At 44.4% G+C, this 27326-nt stretch overlaps 1 protein-coding gene across 1 annotated transcript in view; it reads right to left on the bottom strand.

The window, feature by feature from the left end:
- Positions 1 to 27326, bottom strand: part of CSMD2 (CUB and Sushi multiple domains 2) — a 490403-nt gene that overhangs the window by 204742 nt on the left and 258335 nt on the right. Inside the window, exons 10-11 of the mRNA XM_054999125.1 lie at positions 22048 to 22160; positions 3257 to 3439 (exon numbers count right to left, since the gene is read on the bottom strand). Of these exons, the coding sequence (XP_054855100.1) occupies positions 3257 to 3439; positions 22048 to 22160 (296 nt within the window). The remainder of the gene's footprint in view (positions 1 to 3256; positions 3440 to 22047; positions 22161 to 27326) is intronic.

Here is a 27326-nt window from a genome sequence, read left to right as displayed (position 1 = left end):
TTCCCCATGCGCAAGTGTGCTCTTATTTGCATGCAATACAACTAACATTTCCATTACCCATCTTCTCCCACCGCCACTCCATCTCTTTCAACAAATTATTACATAATTACAAATTACACAATAATTTTACATAATTATTATTAATTATTATTATTATTACATTCTAATCACAGACCTACAGATAACCTGTATGAGAAACAAGGTGTTCCAACACAGCCATAGGGCGTGCCATTTTTTTGCTGGGCACAGTCAGAATGGCTGCTTCCTCCATGCATGAGAGTCAATATATTTTACAGAAGATCCTGATCACATGATCGCACTGCCCTCCTTCACAGCCAAGATTTGAATTGCCATAAAATATCCCAGGATTCCCCCCACCCCAGCACTGATGTGCCCAGACAAGATCATTCAAAAGAATTGCCTATGCATTAAAAATAGTAGTTTTCAAACTCGCTAAGTTCAGGTAAATTATTCTATATTGGTTGGGGAGGAACCCTTGCACATCTGCTGTGGAGCAGCTATACAGTGAAAAGGATTCTAGTTGGATTTAACAGAGCTGTTCCATGAATGGCAGCAGTTTCAGAGAGCCTCTTGCTTCTTCTGCCAAGGGGAAGTGCTGCCCTTCACAGAAGGGATACGTAGAATCCAACCTATAGTCCATTCACAGAAGATAATGGCTAGAGTCTACTGAACCTGATCTATGTGGCGTAGTGGTTAGAGTGATGGACTAGGATCTGGGAGGCCCAGGTTCGAATCCCCACTCTTTCACAGAGACCTGCTGTGTATCCTTGGGACAGTCAGCCTAATCCACCTCACAGGGTTGTTGTAAGGACAACATGGAGGAGAGTAGAATGATACGAGCCATTTTGGATCCCCACTGAGGAGAAAGGCAGGGTATAAATAAAGTAAATTAAATAAAATGTGAAACCCAGAACACACTGAACACTTCCCATAAATGAACATTGCAGTAATGGTGGACAAGATGTCTTTCTGAGATGCTTATTTATTTTTTTTAAAAAATCATGAGGCAGCTTGTTCCCCACCATGAATAATGTTCTAATTGAACAAACTCCAGATAACGCTTTGAGGAGCCCTGAACTCAGTTAGAAAACCACATCTGTAAGGAATGTTCTAGAAGACACTAGAACTTGGAATGACTGGGAGTATGAATGAACTCCGGAGACATTCCAGTACTGCAGCAACCACACAGCTAGTTAATTAAGCAGTCATGAACATGAACCTCCACATTAGTTCAGGGATATATTCATGTGACTGACACTCACAATTAGAGATGGACATGAACCGAAATACAAAGCAAAATTCGTGATGAACCAGGCCGGTTCGTGGTTCATGAACCAGCGGTTCATCAGATCCCATTTCTGACAAACCGCCACGAACTTTAGGCTGGTTTGTTTGGTTTGTTTTTCAGTTCATCACTGCAGACAGCCTGGCGCTGATCAATCAGTTTCCTAGGCAACAGGGGATGGACTTCCTGCAGACCTTCTGCTGAATGGGAAGTGACCTTCTGCTGACCTGGAAGTGGTGATTTGCTGGCCTGTAAGTGACATTTTCACAAACAAAAATGAACTGATTCGTGAACTGGGGCAGGTTTGTGAAAATTCGTGAAATGTGATGAACCACAAACTGCTTGGTTCGGTTTTTTTCTGGTGCGTGCCCATCTCTACTCAAAATGATCCACAGGCAGATATTACAAAGTATTACTCTGGAAAGACTACTGCATCTACAATGTTACTATGCAGCTTATGTCTGCTCCAGACACTTGCCGTTTAGGATCTAGATGGAATCCACTTGATCTGATCACACTAAAATATTAAAGGCACACATTCTTTGACTAATAAGGGCATAGATTTTTAAAATCCAAATATCACTTACTCTTGGGCTCTAACATTATGCAGCCAACTTTCAAAAGGGCCAGGGAGGAGCAAGATGGAGAATCTAGCAGTCCAGATACACGTTGCGCACAGTCTATGAAAAATGGCCCAGAGTAAGCCAGGGTATTGAGGATTCTGAAGTTCATCCAGAAACAGGCACAGAAAGCTATAGGGGATTGTGAACAAACCCAAAAAGAAGTGGGAGCCCCTGGCTGCCTTCTCTGTCTGTTATTTATCTTTGCATACTCTAACACTAAATGAGTGACACTCTCTAGTCCAGTGGTGGTTAATCATCCCTACGAGTAGAAGGGACGAGAAGCAAGGGCTTCAGGAAGAAGAGAAAGAAGATATGAAAATTTAAACAAGACAGGGATGTAGAAAGGCAACCAGGAGCTCCAGCCATCTCCTCCAGCTTTCTTTGCCCGTTCCTTGGGAGCATCATAATTCTCAACAATAGGAGACTGGTATCCACAGGACCACTTTTCCATATGACAGGCTGGATTCCATGGAATGTTCCACGCGCACAACTGTCCTTGCACAAGCGGAAGTGCTAAATTTATTCCTCATTATCTGCTTGCACTAAGTGAAAGTGATTGTATTCCGACTCTTTTCTGCATGCCCAAGACACAGAACAAACTATTTCTTCTGATATGATTTCAAAAACAAATTCAGTGAAATCTGTTGTAACATTCCGTTGCTCCAGATGCACACAGTTATTTTGTAACTATCATATTGAAGCATGATGTGTTGCTGTAGCTGTTGTGCTACTGCTTGTGCAAGCAGGGCTGTGCTAACCACATTTTATTTCCACTTGTGCACTATTGGATCCAATCCAATAAGTGTAACATGTAGACAGGCTCAGTAGACGATTCAATTATTTGGCAGTTGCCAAACAATTTCCTAAGGAAACATATTATAGTGGGCTGGGGAATTATTATACTCACAGCCCACTGGGAATCACATAAAGGCATTAGATGATAAAATGGCTCCAGTATATGGTGACAATAAACATGGCGGCCGTATCTTGCACAACTATGGTGGCTACGGTCTGCATGTATAGGCCCCACAATGAATACCTCCACATATCTACCCACTGGGTTGCGAGCCAAGAACAATATACACTTTCACAAATAATTGTACAGGAGCTGCTGAGAGACAAATTTTTAGTCTGCCAGTTAGCCAGACATACAGCCTGCAGGCTCAATTTTGCCTGTCAAAAATAAAATACGGAAGAATTCCAGTGTTTCCCCCACATAATTCCCAAAGATCCTACACAGCAACCTAAGGCCCAAGTGTACACTCTGGATCACAGTTTTTATTAGTCCTCACAAATACCTCGTGGCAGTCCCTTCTCTCTGACTTACAAACACAGACTGGTTTCTGAGAGGACCACTGGCTACTCTTTTGACATGTGATTGTTTTCTGTCCTTTCAGTTCAAATGCAGGCTCGCATTCGAACGTCAACGTGTCCCCGTGGCGAAACGTCGACCCCTCTCGCTTGCCGTAAGCTGGGACTCCAGGATCTCCACAACCACCCTGGTCGATTTCTGAAAGAAACAGAAAGAAAGAGACAAGAACAGATGTGGGGGAAGAGACAAAAGGAAAAGGGCTTGCCATTGTTACAATACAGCACGGCAGGAATAATATGCCTCCTCCTTCCTGAGTGTTTTTACATTCATAATGCAAGGACATTTCTCACTTTTTTAAAAAAAAGATAACTCAATGTTACTTTTTAATTATTTAAACAACATGTCCGAGCACCTGCAAAGAAGAATTTGTCTAGGCCTCTATAAGCCCCCATCATCTTTCTTGGGGAAGGATGGCGGGTATAAACCCTGGTTCTACTTCTTGCCCTAGCAGGTTCTCCATGGAAACCTGGGGAGGTGTCTGCCATGGAAGAAGTGGTTCTGTGCCTCATGCAGCCAATCTGGTGTGGGCAAAGGCAAAATTCAGTTTGTAATAGAATGTATGGATAGAGCACATGGGCTGCAATTTTATCCTCCCTGGGTTTTTTTTTGGGGGGGGGAGCCTCTAGACCCACAGATTTTAACTGATATAATGCCAAGAATAGGAAATAGATTCTGAAGCCAGGCTCATCAAACTGCCATTTGGAAGATTCAAAGCCTGGGAGCATCACCAGTCCTGCGATCAGATTGTTACCTTGTTTTTACAATATAACACAAATAAAGGGGGGGGGGGAGTCTAACTGCAGTGTCCTCTGTCAATGGCACTGCTGTCACCACCACCCCTGCCCTTTTTACTTGCTAAGAATTGTAAAACTACTTTCTGCTGCTGCTGCTGCAAAAAAAAACTTTCTCCTGTTGTATTTTTAAAACACATTTTCATCAAATGCTCCAAGCTCATACAATTCAGGGCCTTTTGAACTGGCCCATTTTTCATGCATGCAAACAGGAAAGAGAGAGACAGACTTTCATGTTCACCTTAAATGTATCCAGATACTGAGTCTGAGATGCATAATACTTCCTGGGCAGAATTATGGTGAAAGAATGGGATACATATTTCATTTTATGGACACAGCCATCTGATGCAAACTGTCCAAAAAGCTACTTTGTTAAGAAAACGCTTGAAGAAAAGCAGCAGAGCATGGATGGTGGACAGAATGTGATATTTAGCTGGGGTTCCTGGGCCACCCTGAACAGGATCAATGAAGAGAGGAGAGAAGCCATCTTGCCATGATTTTTCCACTTGAACAAATGGCTGTGTGAATCGGCCTGTTGATCTTTGGTTGTTGTGGATTTTCCGGGCTGTATCGCCGTGGTCTTGGCATTGTAGTTCCTGATGTTTCGCCAGAAGCTGTGGCTGGCATCTTCAGAGGTGTAGCACCAAAAGACAGAGATCTCTCAGTGTCAAACTGAGAGATCTCTGTCTTTCGGTGTTACACCTCTAAAGACGCCAGTCACAGCTGCTGGCAAAACGTCAGGAACTACAATGCCAAGACCACGGCGATACAGCCTGGAAAATCCACAACAACCATTATTCTCCGGCCGTGAAAGCCTTCGACAATATACCGTTGATCTTTGTTGATCAAGCTGTTACCTCTTCCTCCTGTGCCCCTGAAAAATCTTCTCTCAAGAAATCCTCTCAACATAGTGTGTAAACTACGCCAACCTCCACTTACCTCCACTGGCCTATACTACCCAACTTTTCCTTGCCCCTTTGCTCATTGCTCACCTTAGCCCTGATTCTCCTCCCTTCCTTGCCCATCTAATGTTTCTCAAACATCTGCCTCCTTGGCCAGGTCCTTGTGCATTGCTGACACTGAAGAAAATGTCTAACAGAAGTAGCAGCGGGAAGAGACTCATCAAAGACTCTCCTTTGTTGCAAAACTAGGATGTGAAACCTGGGAGCGTTGGTAACTGCAGAACTGGAACTGAGTTGTTCTACACATTTCTCAAACCAAGATGACAGCATCTTTTTATTATTATTCTGCAGAGATGTACAGCCAGAGAGAGATTAACAACAGTTGGAATCCAAGAATACCATGTGTGTGCAATTTCCCCCCATTATCTGCTTACACATCATTTCATTTCTAAAGGATTCTTCTTTTCCCATTGCTAATAGCACCGGGATGTTATCCTTTTAATGCCTTCTTCGGTGCTGCGGCACTATTAATCTATGTAGCTTTCTTCTCATCTAACACTTTCTCTGACTTTTTAAAATCATCCTCTCTCTCTCTCTCTCTCTCTCTCTCTCTCTCTTTTTAATGTTCCTCTTCGCAGTTCGGTTTTTGATGCCAAACTAGAAACTTCTTTTGTGATACTTTCTTTACAGGGGGGATTACATAATCAAAGATTTGCATTAATCCATCCAGTATGTTGATGCTGGTTGAATGGCAGTGGGATTCTCTCTCAGGTAAACTGCCTCTAGAAAAAACACTCCACGAGAGGGTGGCTTGTTCTTGTGGCCAAATAAGATACTGCAAAGACGAAAGAGAAGAACAGTATTTGCCTCTCTCTCTCTCTTTCTCAGGCTGCTGATGTTTTGTTACATATGAAGGCCAGAAGGTCAAAGAAAAATCTGAAGTGTTCTGATTAACCCCACCTCAACATTAAAAACAGACACTTCAGACAGACAGTATTGAGCACAATGAAATATCGTTAATATATGTGAAATATCGTTAATACATGTGCTAATACAGTTGTGTATTGCAGAGGATTATGGGATTTGTAGTGCATACTCCGTATTTGCACAAGGCACCGTAGGCCTGTTGGGATTCAGTGTTGACTCCTAGGGCCTTGTGCCGGCAGTGTGCATGCTCTGGCGCCTGAGTGCTCCGGTGCTTGTGCAATGACCTCACTCTCGGAAGTGTTGTTGCGCTGGCCAGGTAATGCTCTCACACTCCGTACTTGACCAATTTGGCCGTGCATGTTCTTGGGGTGTCTGCACTTAGCAGATGACCTCCAGGGGGCCTTGCCATCTCCTGCTGATCGCTGGCAGATCAGCGGGCAAGGGAGCAAATCCCCAGGAGTTTGCCTGCCACTGGTGGGCACCTGGGAACCCTACTACGGCCTGAGTGTTCGACCTAAAACATGGCCAACAATCCCCCTTGTGGCTGCATATTGCAGGAAGAGATCAGCCATTGGACACAAATTATATTCCATGGATGCTTATCTGTCATTGAGGAATCCCAAATAACTCAGCTGCAAAGCATGATTTTAGGCAACAAAATTGGCAAAGAAGCCCCACCCCCATTTTTTAATGCATTATGGTATCCACTGTGGGAAGTTAATTTGCCTTTAAAACAAGTTGCAGAAAGAGAGTGTGTCAAAATCACTCTTAATAGCTTTCTGAAACATAAACAAAACGAATGCAGTTCAGAAGCGAAACTTCAGAAACTTCAGAAGCGAACATCATTACAGCAGCTAGGATTTCCCATCTGGCAGCAGCTATTAATAGCTGCACATTTTAAAAATAGGTTGCATTTCTTCAAACTTTTTTCTTGCTCTCTCCTTCAAAATTAGTAGCTTTTAGAAGCAGCCCTCCAACGCCATTCAGAAATCTTGCATCAACACCACAGAAATTATTGCAGCCATTTAGAAATTTGCCCAAATGTGTCAAAAAGTTTTTTCCAGCTGCATTGTAATAGGGCCCAGAGGCCCTGGCAGTTCTAGCCAAAGGTTCTTAAGGTAGAAGGGATGGGGAAAAAGTCCATCTGAGACCCTGGAGAGCCACCACTGATTAGAGAAATCTAGACTGGATTAATGAAAGGCAGCTTTGTTTGCTCATAGGAAATGTCTTGTGTGAGAGTCTTTGGCCTGACAGAAACAAAAAAAGAAGGCCCTAATGACATGTCTAGCTTTAATTACTCATCCCCAACGCTCTAGTATAGAGAAGAAATTGAATTCTAGGTATATATTAATACAGCTGAAAAGCCACCTGCATTACTACATGATCCTACTCACATTAGTTTCCGCGCTACAAAATAAGCCGGACCCCAATTTGCCACCAGATACCAAGCGTCAGTGATGCACTTAGGTTACTTTTTACTCTGAACTTCTCACCATTAATGCCAAGCATTCTGAGAACTACAGTTCCCCAAATGCACTGAGGGAAAGGAAGCAGAAGAACAAAGAGGTAAGTTGTGCAGAGCTCACCTATCTCTAGGTATAGCTGGGGGTGGGGTGGCTCTTGAGCCAAGGGCCCTGGACATTTGCTCTGAAGTCCAGCCCTGACATCACCACTTCTGGGAGCCAATTATAATTATTTATTATTCTATTTCTTTATGTCATCATGCCGTCTCAAGAGCACTCCTGCACTTCACAGCAGGCCGATTTGGGCCCCAAACAGGCTGAATTGGGCCCATTTGAGGCCCCAATCGGCCTGCTGTGAAGTGCATGCACACTCCTGCACCTGCATGGTGATGTCACCAGAAGTGTCGCTGGAAGGGTAAGGGGACCTGGCAACCCTATTTACAGCCCCCCTTTCTTACTGAGACTCAAGGCAAGTCAATGCATTCAATAGGATGAGACAACTAATAAGCGATGCAACAGGACTTGGTGCTTGTGTTTCATTGAGCTGGTTTGAGTGAGGCTCATCCCCTCCCCCTCCAAAATATTTAACTATAGGCTAGCATTAACCTTACAATAAGCAGCCACCTGCAACAGACAGAGGGGAATAGTGGCAGAAGCAGGGGGGGAGGAACAACACCAAGAGGGAACAGCAGGACTGAGCAGGCAGGGAGAGACCACCAGTTTCAACAGCCAGGTCTATAAACAATATTGTGCCCTGACTGTCTGCCTAGTGGATTTCAAATCCTCAAAGAATGAAAACGCTCACACAACAGCATCTTACTTTCAGCTCCGCATGCTCATCCATTTTGCACACTGCATGCAGAAATGGTTCCCCTCCCACTGCTACCTCCTGGGAGGGCTTATGTGAAGGACTAGATACATTCTAAACATTGCAGTATCTCAGGAGCCTAAGCTGGTGGTCTACTGCTGCAAGTACTGACAGGCACACCTTTGCCGCTGTGGGGCTCGTGCTTGAATATCATCCGTATTCAATCATAAAGGGAACAGCCAGCAAGACTTTGAAGCATGCTGTGGGAAATGGCAGTCAAAGACAGTGCAAGTAGGTTGAGAGACGGGAACAGCTACTTCTGAATTGCAAAGGGCTAGTGCAAGAAGTTGGCAGAGGAAGACATTTGATGTGATCCACTGACAAAAAAAAAACTGGTAAGGTCTGGTAGGGCTTAGTTAGGCTAGAGATAGGAAGAGCCTGTTGCATTCCAGGAGAGAAAAAGAGCAGTTCAAGAGTCAATTGTAACAGAAAAGGGAATTTTGGGCTATTCTCTTAGCCCCCATTCAACATCAGCAGTGTGTCTGGTACACTTGCCACAGACAGTTATCTGGCCCTCCAGGCCTAGATGCCCAAGAGCCTCCCAAAAGCTACAACCTGGGTATCTTGTCTTTGGAAAGAGAACATTGTCCCTCTTTTATAAATGTTAGCAAATCAGATATGGTCACTATGTGTGTCTCCAGAAAACAAGGAGGATAAGAATATATTTCATTTCCCACTGAGGAAGTCATTTCCCACAGGAAGTGAGTATTTTACTGCTGTGGAGAAGACTGCCCCAGCTGCAAATATTCAGTGTGGAATTGCCCAGATGCATACATTCTTTCAACTGTGTTTGCATCACCATGTCACAAAGACAGGAGGAAAAAAAATCACCTGAAATTAACTCCAGCTACAACCAGGGCCGGCGCCTCCATTGAGGCAACCCCGGCGATCGCCTCCAGTGCCAGGGGCACGTGCCGTGGAGCTGGCAGCAGCAGTGCATGGGGAGGCTGACCAGGAGGCACCCCAGCTGCCTGCCACACCTGGCCCACAGCTACTGCAGCCTCCCAGCTCTCCTGTGCTGCTGTTGCCATTAATACGCCCCCCAGCCAGGAGCAGCAGCCACGGGCCAGGCGTGGCAGGCGTCTGGGGTGGCATGCAGAGCAATGGAACAGGAGGGCTGGGAGGACACAGCACCTCCCCAGCCACCCACTGTGCCTGGCTGGGCTGGAAGCCTCTCAGTCCTCCTGCCCAGCCGCTGGCTGCCCTGCAGTCCAGGTGCGCGCATGCACTCTGTGCACACGAGGGGGCAGGAGCAGTCCTGAAGCTGTCCCCCAGCCTCAGGCACCAGAAAACCTGGCACCGGCCCTGGCTCCAACCTTCCAACCCCAGACCCTAAGAGTCTATTTCAGAAACGGTTTATCACTCCCCAAAACTTGAACTTTCGAGGGCACAGTGCTGGGAACAAATAACTGGCTAGAACAGAGAAAACCAGAGCACATGCAGATAATCTTTCCCTCACCCTTGAGTAACTACAGTTGAGTCATTGCTTAATTTTGCTTAAAGCGAAATTTCCAGCTAGAGCAACTGGGGGTAGGGAGCATTGGATAAGAGTGGTGAAACTACTGCGGAGGTGAGGTTGTGGTGTAAAGCTCCCACCAGACCGTAAACATCTGAGATTGGAGACCAGGGCTTCCAGATCAAGAGGGGGTCTGGCTTGTAGAAAGCCATGAGCCCCAGCCTGTCTCACTTTGCAAATTAAGTACTGCCTGGGGAACTGGGAAAAATTTAGTGAACACAAAGTCCAGATGGGCTGGGGCAAATGTCATCCCGCAACTTGAAATCTTGCCCCCTTTTTAGACTTCACTCCATTAAGCTTTGAAGTCGTTAAGAGGGGTCAATAGCAGTCAGTCAGGAAAAGCGACAGAAAGCAAGGAGGAAAGCATAAGGAGAAAAGTACATTAAAAACAAACATCCCTTGAATATTCGGCAAACATCCATTACAAAGGTCAGCGAACTCATAAAGCTGTTTCAGCAGAGAGGCTAAGGGGAGAAAAAAAGAAATATATAGCACTCGGAGAAAACAATTTGTTCTGACCTATTTCTTTTGAAAGCTACACATGGAGAGCATCTGCTACAGCGGAAGACCCTGCAGATACGTGTAGCCTAACACCTGATAAGGGCACGATCCTGTTTCCTGGGCCTGCTGCAAGAAAGCCATCTAATCACGGAAGGAAGCAGTGTAGGCGTGCAAACAGGATGCATCCAAAATAGCTCAGATTCTGATGCTGGATATGAACTGCATGCTTAGATCTGATATCCATTTATGGCTGGGATTGCAAGAGATCCACCCCACCCGCTGCACGCTTCCGTCAACAGGCAGTCCTAGCACCAGTTCTACAAGGCCTACATTGGCAACTTCTGTTTCTAGCGAATTCTAGTGTTCAAAGGGTTGGGTTTCTTTTCTTCTTCTTCTTCTTTTTTACCTCTGGACAAAATCTTGCCTCTCTGATGCCCTGCCTTTCCCCTCCCTACACTAAGGCCACTTCTGATACCACCTAGCAATGGAAGGCATTGTCCATCTCAGAGAGGGCATCCTGTAAGGATGTTATCCTCCCTTTGGGCCTTTATTCATCAAGTGCCAACCTTCCAGAGACCTTTTAATTAAATTTTGTTTGGAGCTGGAACTTCCATTTTTTAAAGTATTTTGCCATTATTTATTCTAGTGATTCTTGCGTTGTTATATGTGTGGCAGAAAGTGGTGTCAAGTCATAGCTGACTTAGGGTGATGCCTGCTGTGGTTTTCAAGGCAAGAGACTAATAGAGGTGGTTTGCCATTGCTTGCCTCTGCAACCCTGGTCTTCATTGGAGGTCTCTCATCTAATTACAAACCAAGGCCGACCCCCTGCTTAGCTTCTGAGATCTGACAAGATCAGGCTTGCCTGGGCTATCCATGTCAGGTCATGTTGTTATATGCTGCTTGTCCATTTCTTGCTCATACTGCTTTAATTCAGTATTTTATTATGAGATGATCCAGAAATGTGATTAATACCTAAGGATGGAATGATCTTTAATGTATCACCTGAAAATTTCTGGGTTGGCATCTGAAAATGTGTGCTTCAGTTGCCTTGAAGTTACATGAACCACACTAAGGTGTACTTGTATACACTGGAAGATATCTGCTGTACCTCTCAACAGCTGGAATTAACATTTTGACTTTTTTTAAAAAAAACAGCAACATGGGCATCTTTTCCCCTGCCCTAAAAATGGCAAAAGAAACTGGTTAACTGGCTGGGCTGCTGCCTATATATTGTTATACCCTCTCTCTTATATTCTTATTTCTTAAAGGTAAACAAGACACAGGTGAATTTTCAAGCCAGCTGTACTGTAAAGCTGACAGCTTGGCTTCTATGCTTGTTTCAGTGCTCTTTAAAACATTGAAGAGGGGGTTGATATATTTTTTTAACAAGAACTATTACATCTAATGGAAAAAAGAAAGAGGATGAGGCATACAAACACAAGGTGTCCTGCTAAGTCTAACAGGCTAAGGACATAAGGGAAGGGAAGGGAGTTAAACAACACGGGAACTAATTAAAGAAAGAAAGCTGTCTAGTAAAGGGTAACATTCAAGGGGAAAGACAAGAGAAGAGCTGGGGGGAGCCTATGTGAGGAGGTCAACCTTCCCAAGGGAGCAAGTTGTGTTTGTCACACAGCTGGTGAAGAATGAGATAATATAATAACAATAATAATATTTGATTTATATACCACCCTTCAGGAGAACTTAATGCCCACTCAGAGCGGTTTACATAGTATGTCATTATTATCCCCACAACAAAACATCCTGTGAGGTGAGTGGGGCTGAGAGAGCTCCAGAGAGCTGTGACTCGCCCAAGGTCACCCAGCTGGCTTCAAGTGGAGGAGTGGGGAGTCAAACCCGGTTCTCTAGATTAGAGTCCCACGCTCTTAACCACTACACCAAACTGGCTCCCCCCAGGTGCCCTAAGTGTACAAGTTCATGAAGCATGGGTGAATCCACCATGATGGGAAGTAAGAAACCTACGTAAAAAAACAGAGCAACTGGCGGAAAGGAGCAGGGGCACAGGAAGAGGGCCAAGGTGGGGGAAGTGGAGGAAGTCCGGACTTGGGATGAAATCTCCAACCACAAATCTCACTGGGTGACCCTGGGACAATCTCTAACCCAGGATTCGTCAACACGGTACTCATGGGCACCATGGTGCCTGCAAGCACTTCCCCTGGTGTGTTTCAGGAAAGTAGACAGAACTGTTGTAAAGGCAGAACCACTGACTAGCTGCCTTCATATGAATTAAGGGGCTTATCACTTAGATCCTCCCTACCGCTCACTGGAGAAGGACAAGCAGCAGAACATCTCTTTCTCTTCTTGGTGGTCTTCTCTGTGTGTGCGCGTTATCCTTCCTTTCCCCCAACTGGCTGTCTTCTTCTGTGTGCATATCACCCTTGGGCTTCTTCTCTGTGTTTGATTATATTTCCCACCCACCTCCCTTTCCTCTTCTGTGTGTATGTGTGCTTGGCTCCATCCCCTGTGTCAGCCATTTTGTGCTTGGCTTCACATCCTGCAACAACCATTTAGTGCTTGGCTTCACATCCTGCAACAGCCATTTAGTGCTTGGCTTCACATCTTGTGCCAGCCGTTTTGTAGTATTGCCCAGCACCCTGCCTCAAAATTCCAAGGTGCCCACAGACTCAAAGAAGTTAGGGACCCCCGCTCTAACCATTCAGGCTAAGCATCTTTACAGGAATTACTGTGAGGTGAAAAATAGGACTGCTCTCCTAATATACTGCCCCAAGCTCCTTGAAAGGATATGCATCGGATGATCAAAAATAAAACAAAGACATACTCGAAAAAGGAGAAAAAAGACTACTGTCTGGTGAAGGGACATGTGCTTTTAGGATGAAGTGAATCCTCAGAAACTCGGAATTCAAGACACCTCTGGCTTAGACAATTATTTGGCTTTACCTCACCATAGGACAGAAGAACGTGGGAGGCGGGAGACATTAACACACGCACGCACAGAGCCAACCTTCCCTTAGAGGCCAGCGTCTTCAAATCTATTATTTATCCAATTACATTTCAATATGAAAATTCAGCCCCACTAAAGACTTTAATTAGGGGATTAAATAAGAAACTCGGCAACTGTAATGAAGTCCAGCCGAGAGGGCTGATTTTAACAGATTACGGAAGGGGGAGTCAAGCTGATAGACACCTCCTCCCTGCTCCTACCACCATGATTTCCTTTCTTCCATCCACCTCCAGTAGGTTGGCAGTAGGTATTCGGGTACATTAAAAAGCTCCTGAGAGGTTGCACTCAAGACTTAAAAAGACACGATACACAACTATTTAGGTGGCGTTTTAACAAAAAATTCTGCCTGTCTTACCATAATGCTGTTTGTTTCCTTTAAAAATTGACAATACACTACATCTGAAAAAAGACATTCAAATTCACTTTGAAATTCTGCTTGAGGTAAAGCTCAGTGGTGACTTAAGGATGACAGGACACCCTTGCCCCTGATGGGGTGGGGGTGGGGGGTGGCCAGAGTCCTGAACTATAAGGACAACAAAACAGTTAACAAATCTGTCACAGCCAGAAATTTGAGGATAGAACTGACTGCAAATGGGGACTGAGGTGAAACTGGAGGAAGCAAAATAAATTTCTACTACAATACTTCTTCAGTGCCCCACAGATACACGTGTCTTCTCTGTAGCGGTCCCCCACCCTGAGGAAGGGGCTGCCTGAGGAGGTCAGGAAGGCTCCCCTGCTCCAGGCTTTTTGCAAATTATGTAAAACAGAATTGTTCAGGGCATTTTTATAAAGGAAAGACGTGTAATACCATATTCTGCATTATTTCACGTCATGTTTAATACATATGCTTTGTTCAGATGGCAGCTCCCCTTCAAAATTCTGGCAATTTCTAGTGCTATTACATTGCTTATTAGATGACTCATCATATTTATTGTACTGATGTACACAATGTAATCTGCCTTAAGTCTCAGTGAGAAAGGCAGACGACAGACAGACAGACAGTATTGTACCCCTACTAGAATTCACAGTTCCAGATTTTAGTATAGGCCCTTTTAAGTCACAAAATATTTATTTATTTAGACATTTATACTCTGCTCCCCCCCCCCCATTTGAACCTTACAACAACAACCCTGTGATGTAGGGTAGGCTGAGAATGTGTGATTGGCCCAATATGACTCAGTAAATTTCCATGGCAGAGCAAGGATTCGAAACTGGGTCTCCCAGATCTTAGCCTGACACTCTAACCACTTGGGGTAAATATGAGTCCAGCCTAGAGTAAGATGCATTCTTGCATTGTGGAAAGGCAAAGGCTTCCCTGGAATCCAGTTTCTCTGTCCATATCTGAACTCCTTCTAAAGGAGTCACAAGGAGACTTTTCCTTCTTGCTTTCAGACGGAGACATGTTTGTTCAGTCCCCATGTTATGGTATCTAGTATCAACCTTACACTGGAAAAACTTTTCAAAAGATACTGTAAGTATGCATTGCAAATTTGAGAGCAAAAAGAAAATTCACTATACGAAAAAAGGAAAAAAATATGCTGTGATGATTGTATCAACAGCAGACACATGCAAGGCAAAGAGATGCCGGTACATGGATCCATATTTAATACCACTAAGCCACATTTACAATACAAAGCTACTCCATTGTTGATGTGACCAAAGATTCACCTGACCTGAAACAGACGTCAACCTATTGAAAGCCCCCTTGCTTCAAACGAAAAGGAACATCTGCATTCAGAGGCAGTCAACCTCTTAATACCAATGCCACGTGGCAACATCAAGGGAAGGTCTGAGCCTTAATGCCCTATTGTTGGCCCTCTGGAGTAACTGGTTGGCCACTGGGTGAGATAGGATGCCAGAGCCGATGGACCATTGGTCTGATTTAGCAGAGCTCTTCTTAAGTTCTTATAAAGAAACTTGATCCGATGAGATGCTCACAAGGTGTGTGGACATATATGGACGTAAGAAGCTGCCTTATATTGAATTAGACCTTTGGCCCATCAAGATCAGTATTGTCTACTCAGACTGGCAGCAGCTCTTCAGGGTCTCAGGTATAAGTTCTGCATATCACTACCCGATCCTTTTCACTGGAGATGCTGGAAACTGAACTGAGACCTTCTGCTGCATGCCAAACAGATGCTCTGCCAGTGAGCAACGGACCATCCACGAAGGGGTGAGGCAACCACAATGCTGAATCTAAGGAGGTTTGTGTCTGGTTGGCGCCTGGATGGAAGACTTCCTAAGAGTCTGCATATATCACCTGGTCTCATGTAAAAATTAACAAGCACCTACAGACATATATACAGGAAGGGAAGTTGCCTAAGCAACTTGCCAGCTGTTTGGCCAGGGGTGCATGAGAAGGGTGCTTTTTTGGTGGGAGGCAGCTGAACTGTAGCTACTGAATGGCACACGGGGCTGGGGAGGTGTTGGTGGAACACACCACCTCTCACCCCAATTCTCTGCAGAAAATAAACATGGTCCCCCCCCCCAAGTTGTTCTTGCCACTCACATTTGCTTTAAACAAACAAACAGAAGAATGACAGGATAAAAATGTGATAGATAGCAGCAAGCACAGATGGTTCTGACTAGTTTTTTACTGGGGGAGGGAAGGGAGATCAGTCACTTGCTGTTAGAAAGTTTACTTATCTCTGAGATCCTAGCTGATGTTACTTTTCTGCATGTTTGTGCACTCATTTTAATGTGCTCCTTGCAGTCACCCAGCAGCTGCAGAAAAAGAGGAGAGCCCAAACCCACTCAGAACTGTAGGGGTAGAAAGGTCTCCTGCCTCCCCTCACTATGCAGTTTTCTTGTGAGAAAACCACACACAAGGGGAGTTATTTTTCTGATCCATGTGTGCAGATTCTCCATCTGGAGCAGCAAAATTGATGAAAAAACCCCTCCCAGCATATGGTTTTTGCACAAAGAAAACTTTGTGTGTGTGCGAGCACGTGGGGAAGCCCTTCTTACCCCTGCAGCACTGGTCTGAATGGGCGCTCCTTCTTTAGAAGCAGTTTCCACCGCTGCTGTATGACTTTGGGGAGCCTGTTGAAACGAGCACATGCCTGTGTAGAAAAGTAATGTGTAGAGCAGGCCTAAGTGAACAGATTCCCTTGCTCGCACGTCGAGAAGTCACGTAACTTGGAAAGCTGATTGGTATGTTCCTGAGCATATAAAAAAGTCTTTGCAAAGAGTCATCCATCTTTCAGTTTTTAAGATGGGGTTTCTGAACAATCTAACTGAATGTATATCCAAATGAAGCCAAAGTCCAGAGGGTCAGGTGTGTTGGTCCTCTGCAGCCAAAACAACAAAATCTTGTGGCGCTTTGGAGAAATTTTATTACGGCAGAAGCTTTTGTGAGTTTCTGCACTAATTTCATCGAGTGCATGAAATGTTTATATTTAGTTGGAGACAGGGAAGTTGCTATTACAGAAAAGAGGCCGCAAGGCCCAATTTCTTGGGACAACATACAAATAAGAAAATACAATCCCTTCAGAAGAGTAAACACACTTCTCTGAGTGGGTGAGGACAACCCCCAGCTAGGGATGAACTGGGAAAATTGGACGAATTTGAACAGTGTACATAAACTTGTAAGGAGGTACAATCGCTTTTGTTTGTGAGCAGATCATCCCAAATTCCTGGTGAGCTCGTGAACACAGCTGCTTCTTGAGGGAGACTTCCTTCAAAATTTCTCTACTGAAGTATTCCAAATGTTATTTATTGATTTACTACATTTCAATACTTCTGTTCCTTCTTAAAACAGTTTACAACAAAAGTATACCAAGATCTCAAGTCAAGAGAATGTTGGGATGGGAACCAGCAGGACTTCATATCTGCCCAACACTACCAATGCCAACCTGAGTGGGTCCAATAAAGAATTACGCCTCTCTGGGATGGGTGTGTATGTGTTAAGCCCCTGACTTTTATCCTCCGGATGCCAGTGGGCAGTTCTGACAGCTTGTACCTGGGCATGCATTTTATTCCTTCCTATCTTCATTATCAGGAACCAGATGAGCAATTTTCATTTTCCGCTCTGGGCACTCTCCCATTTCATTATGCTCCAAGACAGAATAACGTCTCCAGGATATATAGATATTTAAACATACTATATAAGCCAATCTCCTCCTCTCCTCTCTCCTCCCACCGTTACTTTATACAGCTCCATTAGCCGTGATTTCCTTCAGACAAGTGGGCCGTAAAGCTGCATCTGAAATCTGTGAGTATGCCACACATAATTTTCTCATCTACCTGCCAGCCCGTTAATTGTCGTCTTCCTTTAAACATTTCTCATTTTATGCTAAGGCTCTGAGCCCTCACAAGGTGGAATGGGTGCCCCCCTACCCTCTTCTCTCATACAGCTGGCTCAATTAGTGAGAAGCTGCCCCCAAGGGAGGGCTCCCAGAAAGCTGCCTGATGCGCTCTGCATTTCGCCACTCACACTAGTGCTGAGTCAAAATGGAGGAGGAGGATGCACTGGGGTGAATAATTTTGCCTGGGGACATGGCCCTGGGAACATGTTTTCTTTCCTGCCCCATTCAGGGGGATAGCAATGGGAAGGCTTCCAGTAACGAGGCTGCGAAGAGGTGAAGAACACCACCGAGAGTGGACAGGACATCCTGCCTAGTCCAGAGATATACATGTCATGTGATTTCCTTTCACGTTATGCTTGACCTGGGTCCAGGTGGTATGAATACAGCGTGAGACAAATCCTTTGACCCGCCCCAATGGTTTCTTGGCAGCCCTGCTTCCAAAAACCACCCCCTGCAAAATTTCAATATTTTTTTACATACCTGTTTGGGGAGGATATCAAGGGAAAGAGAAAATGCATCCCTTTGAAAAAGGTAATTGGGCTCCCTCGCTCCAATCCATTTGCACCCTAATTAGTTAGAAGAGAATGTGGATGGGGGGAGGGTATGCCATGAGATGCATGTCCACGCCTGGACTCCCAGTGAAAAGACTCTGTAGCCCAATGTACTTTCCTAAGCCCACTGTGCCCTAACTTACTATGCACAAGTACAGCCAGATCTCTTCCTGCACATCAGTAGTGGGCAATGAGTCCACTGGCACAGCCATGTTAGCCCATTTGCTCTGGCATTGGGAATTTGATCCCTCTTTCCTGCTCCATTCATAGGGAGGGACATGGGGCAGCTCCCATCAGCAGCATCGACATAACCTCATCGGATGGGCTACATGATTCTGCAATGTCTTTGGGTACATTCCCTGATTCCCAGGCCACTTGGCTGAGACTGTGCAGTGAACAAGCCCATTTGAAAGGGGTGTGTGTGCTGAAGCAGCTACAAATCAGAAGGGTTGCAAACGGGCTTGAAAACTGTATAGAAGTGTGGTAGGCGGGCAGTTTTGAAACACCAGCTGTTGCAGCAGGAAAAAAAAATGAACATGAAAACTGAGTGTGGTGCTAATTCACACACCAATACTGGTCCCCAAATGAGCAAGATTTGAGTCCAGGAGCATCTTAAACACTGGCAAGATTTCCAGGGTATAATCTTGCAAGAGTCAAGCTGACTAAAGGAGCTTTGACTCTCGAAAGCTTATAGCCTGGAAATCTTGTAGATCTTTAAGGTGCTACTGGATTCGAAGCTTGCTCTTCTACTGCAGGCTGACAAGGCTACCAGTCTGAAACTGGTCCCCAACAGGGAGCTGAGGAGGCTGCTCTGATTGTAATTTATACAGTCTTAAACAAACAAGCAAGTTAGAATGCAATGAATGATAATTCTAAATAAATCCACTATTTGCAGCTCTGACAATAAACCAACAGAAACGTTTGCTAGCCTGCCGACCCACACAAAGTGAAGTCAGTTGCTTGGGTGGCCCAGCTCTTCTAACAGATAGGGTTGCTGGGTGCCCACCAGTGACAGGCAATCTCCCTGTGGTTTGCCCATCTGCCTGCTAATCTCTGCTGATTGGTGGGAGGAGCCAAGCTGCCTGGTGCTCATACTCCACTGGCCAGCATCTTGGGCAAAGAGGCACATGCACTTCTGTGCCTCACCATGATGACATCACTTCTGGAAGTGATGCCATCATGGTGGGGCATGGGGGAAACAAAGGTAAGTACTGCACCCACCACCCTCCTACCAGTTGCCAGGGAGACATAGTAACCCTATGAATAAGGCAAAAAATGTCTCCTTTTTTGGTCACCTGGACGGGTTTCTTAATCCCCAGATGGATTTGAGTCCGGTGGCACCTTAGAGACTAACACTGGACTCAAACCCTGCTGTTCTGTTGCACACCAACATGGCTACCCATCTAATTATTTCCCACCTATTTACTAGTTATTAAGTGGCTGTTAACATGCCTGTGGGTTCTTAGAAACACAAAATAACACAGCAAAAGAATGTAACACAGTGCAAAACTTCCTTCTGTTCTCAGTGAAGCTGCTTTCAATGGATTTGGGCTTAGGCCTTTTTCATAAATGCACAAATGTGGCTTGGGTGACTATAGATTGGCTTGACTGATAGCCAAGGGTCAAACAACATGCTGTAGCAGGCACAAAGTGCCTTCCCAAAATCCCTGAAGAACTCTCCTCTGAACACACTATCACATCTGACGTCAGTTAACATGTCCAAGAGGTGAGTGAAGCTGAGGTTTAAGGGAGCCGAAAGAGGCCAAGCGCTTAACAAAAACTCACCGAGTCTGTTTGACAAACAGGCAGAAGACATGTGTGTGCACACCCCCTAAACTAGGGGGAGGAGCACAGCTTAGTCAGTGGAGCACCTACTTTTCAGGCAGAAGGGCCCTGGTTCAACCCCCATCATCTCTAAGGAAATGATCATGAGAATGGAGGTTATGAAAAATCCTTTTCCTGCTTGAGACAACAGCAAGTTGCTGCCAGGACAGACAATCGGGGATCTGAGTCAGTATAAGGTTGCTGCAAATTGTGTTCCACAGGTAACAATGGACACTCTCTAAAAACCAACTAGGGACAGCAGTCCACGGCAGATAGACCCCCCCAAACCCCTCACCGCAAGCACTCCAGTGCATTGGTTGAAAGGCTTTTATTTAGAGATCCATTAAGTTCATGGGCACATCCATAGATGGGAAAGTTGGCAGGAATGATTCTACAGGCAAAGGCACTATTGATATAGGGAGTACTATTCCCCCCTCCCTTGGAGCAGTTTGCATTTAGGCGCAAAACCCTAAGAAGTTGTTTGAGAACACAGTAGCTTCGTCTGGATAGCAACGGCAGAAGATTACAAAGCGCTCAAAGTCTGTCTCCCCTGAGAAATGGTTACATTGCTAGTTCCAGCTGCAAGGGCCGTTTCCACACTACTCACCTTCATCCAGAATGCTGTGGAATGTCGCGAAAAAACCAGAGAAGATAGCATCTTCTCGCGCGAGTTTTGCGTGATGTCATGCAAAACTCGCACAAGAAGATGCTATCTTCCATGGGTTTTTTGCGATGTTCTGCAAAGTTTCGGATGAAGGTGAGTAGTGTGGAAATGGCCAAGATCAGTGCAGTATATTTTCAGAGGTAACAGGCTGGTGTTACTTGTTCTGTGAAAACTTTCGTTTTCAGGCAGGCAAGAATGTCATGACTATGTGGCCACATTACAAAGCACAACTGTATGCTCATGGCATGAAGCCAATACATTAGAACAGAGAGATCAATGCAGTTCTACAGTGAATACACAAATGGCATGGGTGTGTGCACACACGACACATTGCCAGTCTCTTCAGCTTAACTGGCCCCCGGGGAAGGGTCATCTCCCTCCCATCCTGGTTTAAGTGATTTTGCATGGATCTTGCAGGATGGTTATTCCTGACAAACAGACACGGAGCGAGCGGGTGAAGGATTCATGATAAGCTGCCAGTGGCAGCAGTTGATACTCTTTGGAATACCGTACAACTTTAAGATCGGAAAAAGGAAGAACCATCTATACAGCTCTGAACTCCCTGGGGAATATATAAATAGAATAGCTAGACAGAGAGAAGGGTTCTGAGTTTAGTTTGTCTATTTGTCAAAATTAATATGCGGAGTGAAAAGCAAGGAAACAGAGACAAAAATCTTTTTTTTTAAAAAAAAATGCAATATTGTAAGAAACATATCCTATAACAAAATGTTAGGTTGTTCAGCAAAATTGGAGGAGAGAGACTTTTCACATCTCCTCTCCAATTGTTCTGCTTGAGTTTTCTATTACGTAAAGGAACATATTAACACAGTTAAACTCAACATCCCATACACTTCTATGGACTAGAAATCATGCTCTTCTGTCCACCACTCCGCCTATCCAACCTTCTCACCCACTGGGATTCCAAGTGTTTCCAAGGGGGCTTTTGTAAGCTTATCAGAGTTTTTTTCAGCAATAAGATCAGAAGGGGTAGACTTTGAGTCTTGCCCAGTGTTACCAATGGACCTTTGCAAAGCACTGTTACAGAGACGTGCTTTCTAGGGCACATCAACCCTCCAAGCAGGACAGCTATGATGACCAATGGGACTCATCCCTTAGCATTAGATCAATGAAGAAAGATTCCTCAGAAGGGGTGAAAAACACCAATCTGTCCTCCTAACTGCTCTGAACTTTTAAGACAAAGAACAAAATTTGAGTCCAGTAACACCTTAGGAACCAACAATTTTTTCAAGGGTATAAGCTTTGAATCAAAATTTTGCTTACATTCTGGAAAATGTTGTTGGTCTCAAAGGTGCTACTGGACTGAATGACTACTATGGCTATGCACCTGAAACTAAAAAAGGAAATATATCCCCATTGCTATCTGCTTGCATAACATTTATTGCTTGGGGCAATTGAAAATACTTTTTAAAAAAATTAAGATCCTGGATTTACCTTCATATGTTGCTTTGAAGCCCAGTAAATTCCTGACACTGTCTGTCTGGAAAAGAAGCCACATCTGATGTTGGGTGCTGACAATCAGATCAGGGACAGATGTACCTGTTAAACTGTCAAGAAAGAAAACCAAAGGAATAATAATAATTTAGAGCTGGTACTGAAACTTTGACTAAAGCAAAGGTTAAGGGACTGGGAGGCATTTCGGTAAAAGTATTAAATGGAGAAGGGGGTGCAAAGAGATTGCTTGTCAGCTGGAAAAGTAAATGACTAACTGAATATGTTGGTTACCTGTGAGCCAGCAGCCAGAATTTGAGCAAGTAATTTGGCCTGACCACCAGATTTTTCTGAGACAATGGGAAATTTGGGGGGAAGAGAAAGTCAGCAGCACCATGTTCACCTGACGCGAATGCATAACAGGTACATTCAACACATGAGCAGTGCACCAGGTTGTTAGCTTGGCTCCAACACAGTATTTTACATCATGCTGCAGGAGAGTTTGGAGAGTGCACATGTGTGGCTCCTCCACAGTTGCTGCTTTGAAGCAAGAGAGGCAGTGGGGGCACCAGCTTGACACAGAGATGTGGCAGCAGCAGAGGTGAAGATGATTCTCACAACTAGGCTTCTATGTATGGTTCCTCCTCTGTCGGATTTGCCCAGGTTCTGCCCACTGGTCTTGCCTGAGTACCAGAATTTCGTAAAGGAAAAGCTGGTAACCTTAGGAGGACAGCACAGATGTTATGTGCCGTACACCATCTGTTTTAATTTTTCCCATTAAGATTCAGATAAATAATGGTTCAGGCAAACCACCTTAATAATCTTTGGTAAAACAAGACAAAAGCAAAACAGAATTCTTAAATAGTTTTTTCCCCCTTTCCTTGCTACAGTATAATACAAATGGTATCTTCAGAAAACTGGGTCTACTTTAAGAAGGGTCTGTCACCTCTAATTTCTGAGCTGCTTGTCCCTTACATTTTGACTTATTTATTTTATTAAATTTATAGCCCACTCTCCCCACAAGTGGGCTCAGAGTAGATAACAGCATATAATCAAATATATGAAAACAGTCACAATTTAAAGTCTAACAGATACAATTGCAATAAAACAGCTTGAAAGATTAAGATGTAGCGTTCGATATTGCAGCCCAAAAAGCATTCAGACCCATGGTAGTCAAAATACCACTGCATCTAATCACTGACAAGTTGACCATTCTAGAACCGCTTCAGCACAATTTGTGCAAACCAGCTTTACTCACATGCCAGCCCAGATACTGTGCGTTGACATTACAACAAGAAAGCAAATACAAGCTAACTATTCCTTGCTGTATCGGTAGTCCAAGAATGTTGAAACGCTACAACAGACTAAACCCCGCTGGGATGCAGAGTGGGAAAAGATCAGTTAGTTGATTTGGATTTATTAACAAAACAGAAAGAAGAGAACTGCAGTCAAGGAATAAAAGTGTGAACACTGGTTCTAGCAACTAGCACTTGCCTAGCTAATGCAACAGGCAGACAGACTGCAGCCAACAGGGCCAAAGGTAGCCACTTGAGTCAGAGATCAAAACCTCTGTCTTGGCTCTCATAACTGAAGGGATTGACTCGATCCAGTGTCTGGTCTGTTGCTTCTGGCCTGATTCATTATATGGCTTTGTGTGTGTGTGTGTGATTTTAATGTCTAGTGGAAACTTGCTGGATGACCTTGGGCCAAGTACTTTCTCTTGTACTCTAACCTACCTCAAAGGATTTTTGTTGTGATAAAATACAGGAAGGGAAAACAATGTTTTAAAAGGCTTTTGGTCCTTTGGGGGGAAAAACAGGATAATAATAAAAAATCATGCTGATAATGATGATGGACCATCATTGCACTACACCAGTAATTCAAAGCTGGATTTTCTTGTCTGTACAGAAAAATCCATTTGAAACTATGGTTGCCACAATAGCACTATACCCAACAAGATATGGATGCAGCTGTCAATGATGAATTAGATCAGATTCACCCTTCCAGTTTCCCAAACAGACACAGCTTATTTTGCATATTATGCAAATTGAGTGCTAATTACGCAAAGCAAGCACCTCAACATTTGCCTTGTCTACCAGCTGCTTTGCATCTTGGCAACTACTACAAAAAACTGGAGAAGATCAGAAGCAGCAATTTTTGATGTGATCATTTGCTTCTACCACAATTTGTTCATGAATTCTGTTCAGATAACAGAGCTCATCAGAGAAAGAAAGAAAGAACACATAACATCTCCTTTGCTGTCCAAAACAAAGGTAAGTGGAAGCAGGCATGCTCTTCATGAAATGATTGGGTAGAACATGGCTTATGTGTACTGCGAATATGGATTGCCTCTATAAATGCTGGATTCGTACTTTTAAAAAAAGTAAACAGGTAATCCAGACCAGCTAAGGCCATTGACGGGCATTGAGTGGCATGGCCACAAAATCTGGACAAAGCCAGGGCAACCAGGCCATATCCTTGAGCTAGACACTTCCTTGCTGAGTAGTAGATAAAATGAGGGAGGGAAGACCCAGTCTTCCTTGGATATCAATCAATATCCAAATAGATATGCATATCCAATTTGGATATTCAATTAATCATTTTTTTAAAAAAAATGCCCTTCAAGGACTCCAAAGGCAACCTTTTCTTAGGGCCAACGGAAAACTGGGTGAAGATCCAAGTTCAAATGAATGTGTAAAAACACTTGGGGAGCCTGTCTGGGGAAGAGGAGTTCAGGGAATCTGCAGTGGGTAGGAGGGTGCTTAAGCACCGTGCCCCCCGTGTCCCCCTCCCAACCTGCACTTGCTCCTCCCCACTGCTTTTTCAACCTGTTACAGAGAACCAGGTAGGAGAACAGGTCCCCTTCTGATCAGTGACATGGATCAGAATGTAGTCCGTCATTATTGCAGGGGGTTAAATGGTGGCATTTCTTCTTTTGGAGACATTCGCAAAGTCATTTCATATTTCCCCAATGAAGAGCTTGAAAAAGACTGTGACCTACACAATGGACTTGAGCATTTCTCTCCTGCTCCTGCCAATTTATTTAAAAAATAGTTTTGTTCTCCTCCTCTGTGGTGCTGCCCCTCTGGTGTGTTTGATGCAATCGAATCCTGCCAGATGCCAAGCCCGTGCCTGGGTATTTGGGGCTTGTGGTATTTTAAGCAGGCATTGACTAAGAGGTTTTGCACACGACATCGATCTTCAGTGGTTCCCACCTTTGCCACAGCTGCTGCTGGTTCAGCACCACGGCAATGGAGCCTCCTTGCATTTCCTCAGTCCCCTGCAGCAGACATTCCTACCTCCTGCAACTACAGGGGCCTTCTCAAGTTTTTTTTTTTTAAATTAGTAATTAATACATCAACGTACTGTTATAGCAATATGTCAATTATTGTTGTAGGAAAGTCCCACACCCCTGGTGGAGGAGGTGATGATCAGCATAAAGGACCGAAGCAAGGAAAATCGCATGGATGCAGATAGGATAAGGATGAGCCTGGTCCTCAGCTTTGTTATAATCTTTCAAAAAAGTCTTTACAAAACAAGTTTTGCAAAGAATGCAGAAAAATTTGGAAAAACCCAGGAGGTGCACAAAAACATCACAATGCTGTGAAGAACATTTTTAAAAAATGTGACTCCCCCAACTTCTCGTCCCTCATTCTACTTTATATGCAGACTCAGTCTCACTTTGAATGAGACAACTTTTCCACACACAGCTCCTAGGCTCTGGCCCTCCTTCGTTACATGGCCACAGAAGCATCATTCTTAAATTAGCAGTTCTGAAATCTCACAGCTTAATTACAAAAACATCCCACAGCTTCAATTACAAAAGGGTCCCACTCTCCTTCATCCCTCAGAAAGCCTGTGGGTCACTTGCTGCACTCTGGTGGGGAATCGGGGGGGTGGAAAGAAAATGCATGAGCATGGAAGAAGGGGGAAAAAAAACAGAAACCAATTTGTAAGGAGGGGGCAAAGGAAGAAATTCGGCAATCCAGTTTTGAAGTGGAGTCAAGAGCAGTTTGGGGTGTTATTTTGAGATTACAATCCCTGAACTATTTTCTTCATTCACTGATATATTCTTACTGCTTTGATTGTGTTCTGCTTGGGGCTGGGACCTCTCCTTTCTTTTTTTGAACTTCTTTGGAAGTTCAAGCCTCTTCCCGCCATGTTAGTTTTTATACTTACAGGGAGAAGGTTGGGGGTTGTTTCTAATGCAGGAAGGAATTTACAGATATGACTAGAGATGTGCACAAACCAGGAAGATTCTGAACTGTGCAGTTCATGGTTTATCATGTTTCATGAACCATGAACTTTCATGAACTTGCCCTGGTTCACGAACCAGTTCATTCGGTTCATGAAAACGTAACTTCCCAGTCAGCAGAAAGTCTACAGAGAGCTCACATCCCCCCCCCCCATTGTCATTGTCTAGGAAACTGATTGATTCGTGCCAGGCTGTCTGCAGTGATGAGCCAAAATACAAACCAAACAAACCAAGCTAAATTTCATCACGAACCGGCCTGGTTTTGACGAACTTTGGTTCATATTTCAGTTCGGGCCCACCTCTAGATGTGACCCCTTGGCTGCTCTCTTCAGTGGTACAGTCTGACCTACCAGCTCAGGACTCTACCACTTCATTCTGCTAGCCACTGGCTGACTAACAGCCCGAGGAAACCTGAGAAAAGGAGGGGCTGAACCACTCTGGAATCTTTGTCCTTGTCAATTCAGCAGCAAATCCTCTGAAACCCAGTTGTGGAAATAAGCTCGTATGCTACAAGAACAACAAGTCATGTTCAGAATTAAGAGCTCAAGACGCTTCAGCTCCCACAAGGCTTAGATGAAGGCAGGGCCCACAACAGGAATGAGCGGCACGATACTTTCTAATTCCTTGGAGATAACAATTCCCAACATACAGCTGTCATCAGAGGAGCATGTCACCATTCTGGAATGATCCAGTTCTGTTCTGAATTTCATATTTGACAAATATATATATATATTTTTAAAGAATCCAGGGATCCTTGTTGTATGAAAAAGCGCCATACTTTACAGGGTGATTACATCTGCAGATGTATCTGCAGATACACCTGGGGATCTGATTGGGACAGCCCAATATGTTTTAAAGACACACTATGTGGGAACCACAGGTGTACCCGTGTCACAATCCAGGCAAACACAACTGCAACATGAAGTTGTACACGGATACTAGTACACGAATGCCTCCTACTCCACTGGAACTGCTGATTGTGATATACCCAAGCAATTATTTTTGCATAAGCCATTTTACGGAAAGC

This window comes from Eublepharis macularius, chromosome 15 (assembly GCF_028583425.1).
Source record: "Eublepharis macularius isolate TG4126 chromosome 15, MPM_Emac_v1.0, whole genome shotgun sequence".
NCBI lineage: Eukaryota > Metazoa > Chordata > Lepidosauria > Squamata > Eublepharidae > Eublepharis > Eublepharis macularius.
This window is presented reverse-complemented; position numbering and strand designations above follow the sequence as displayed.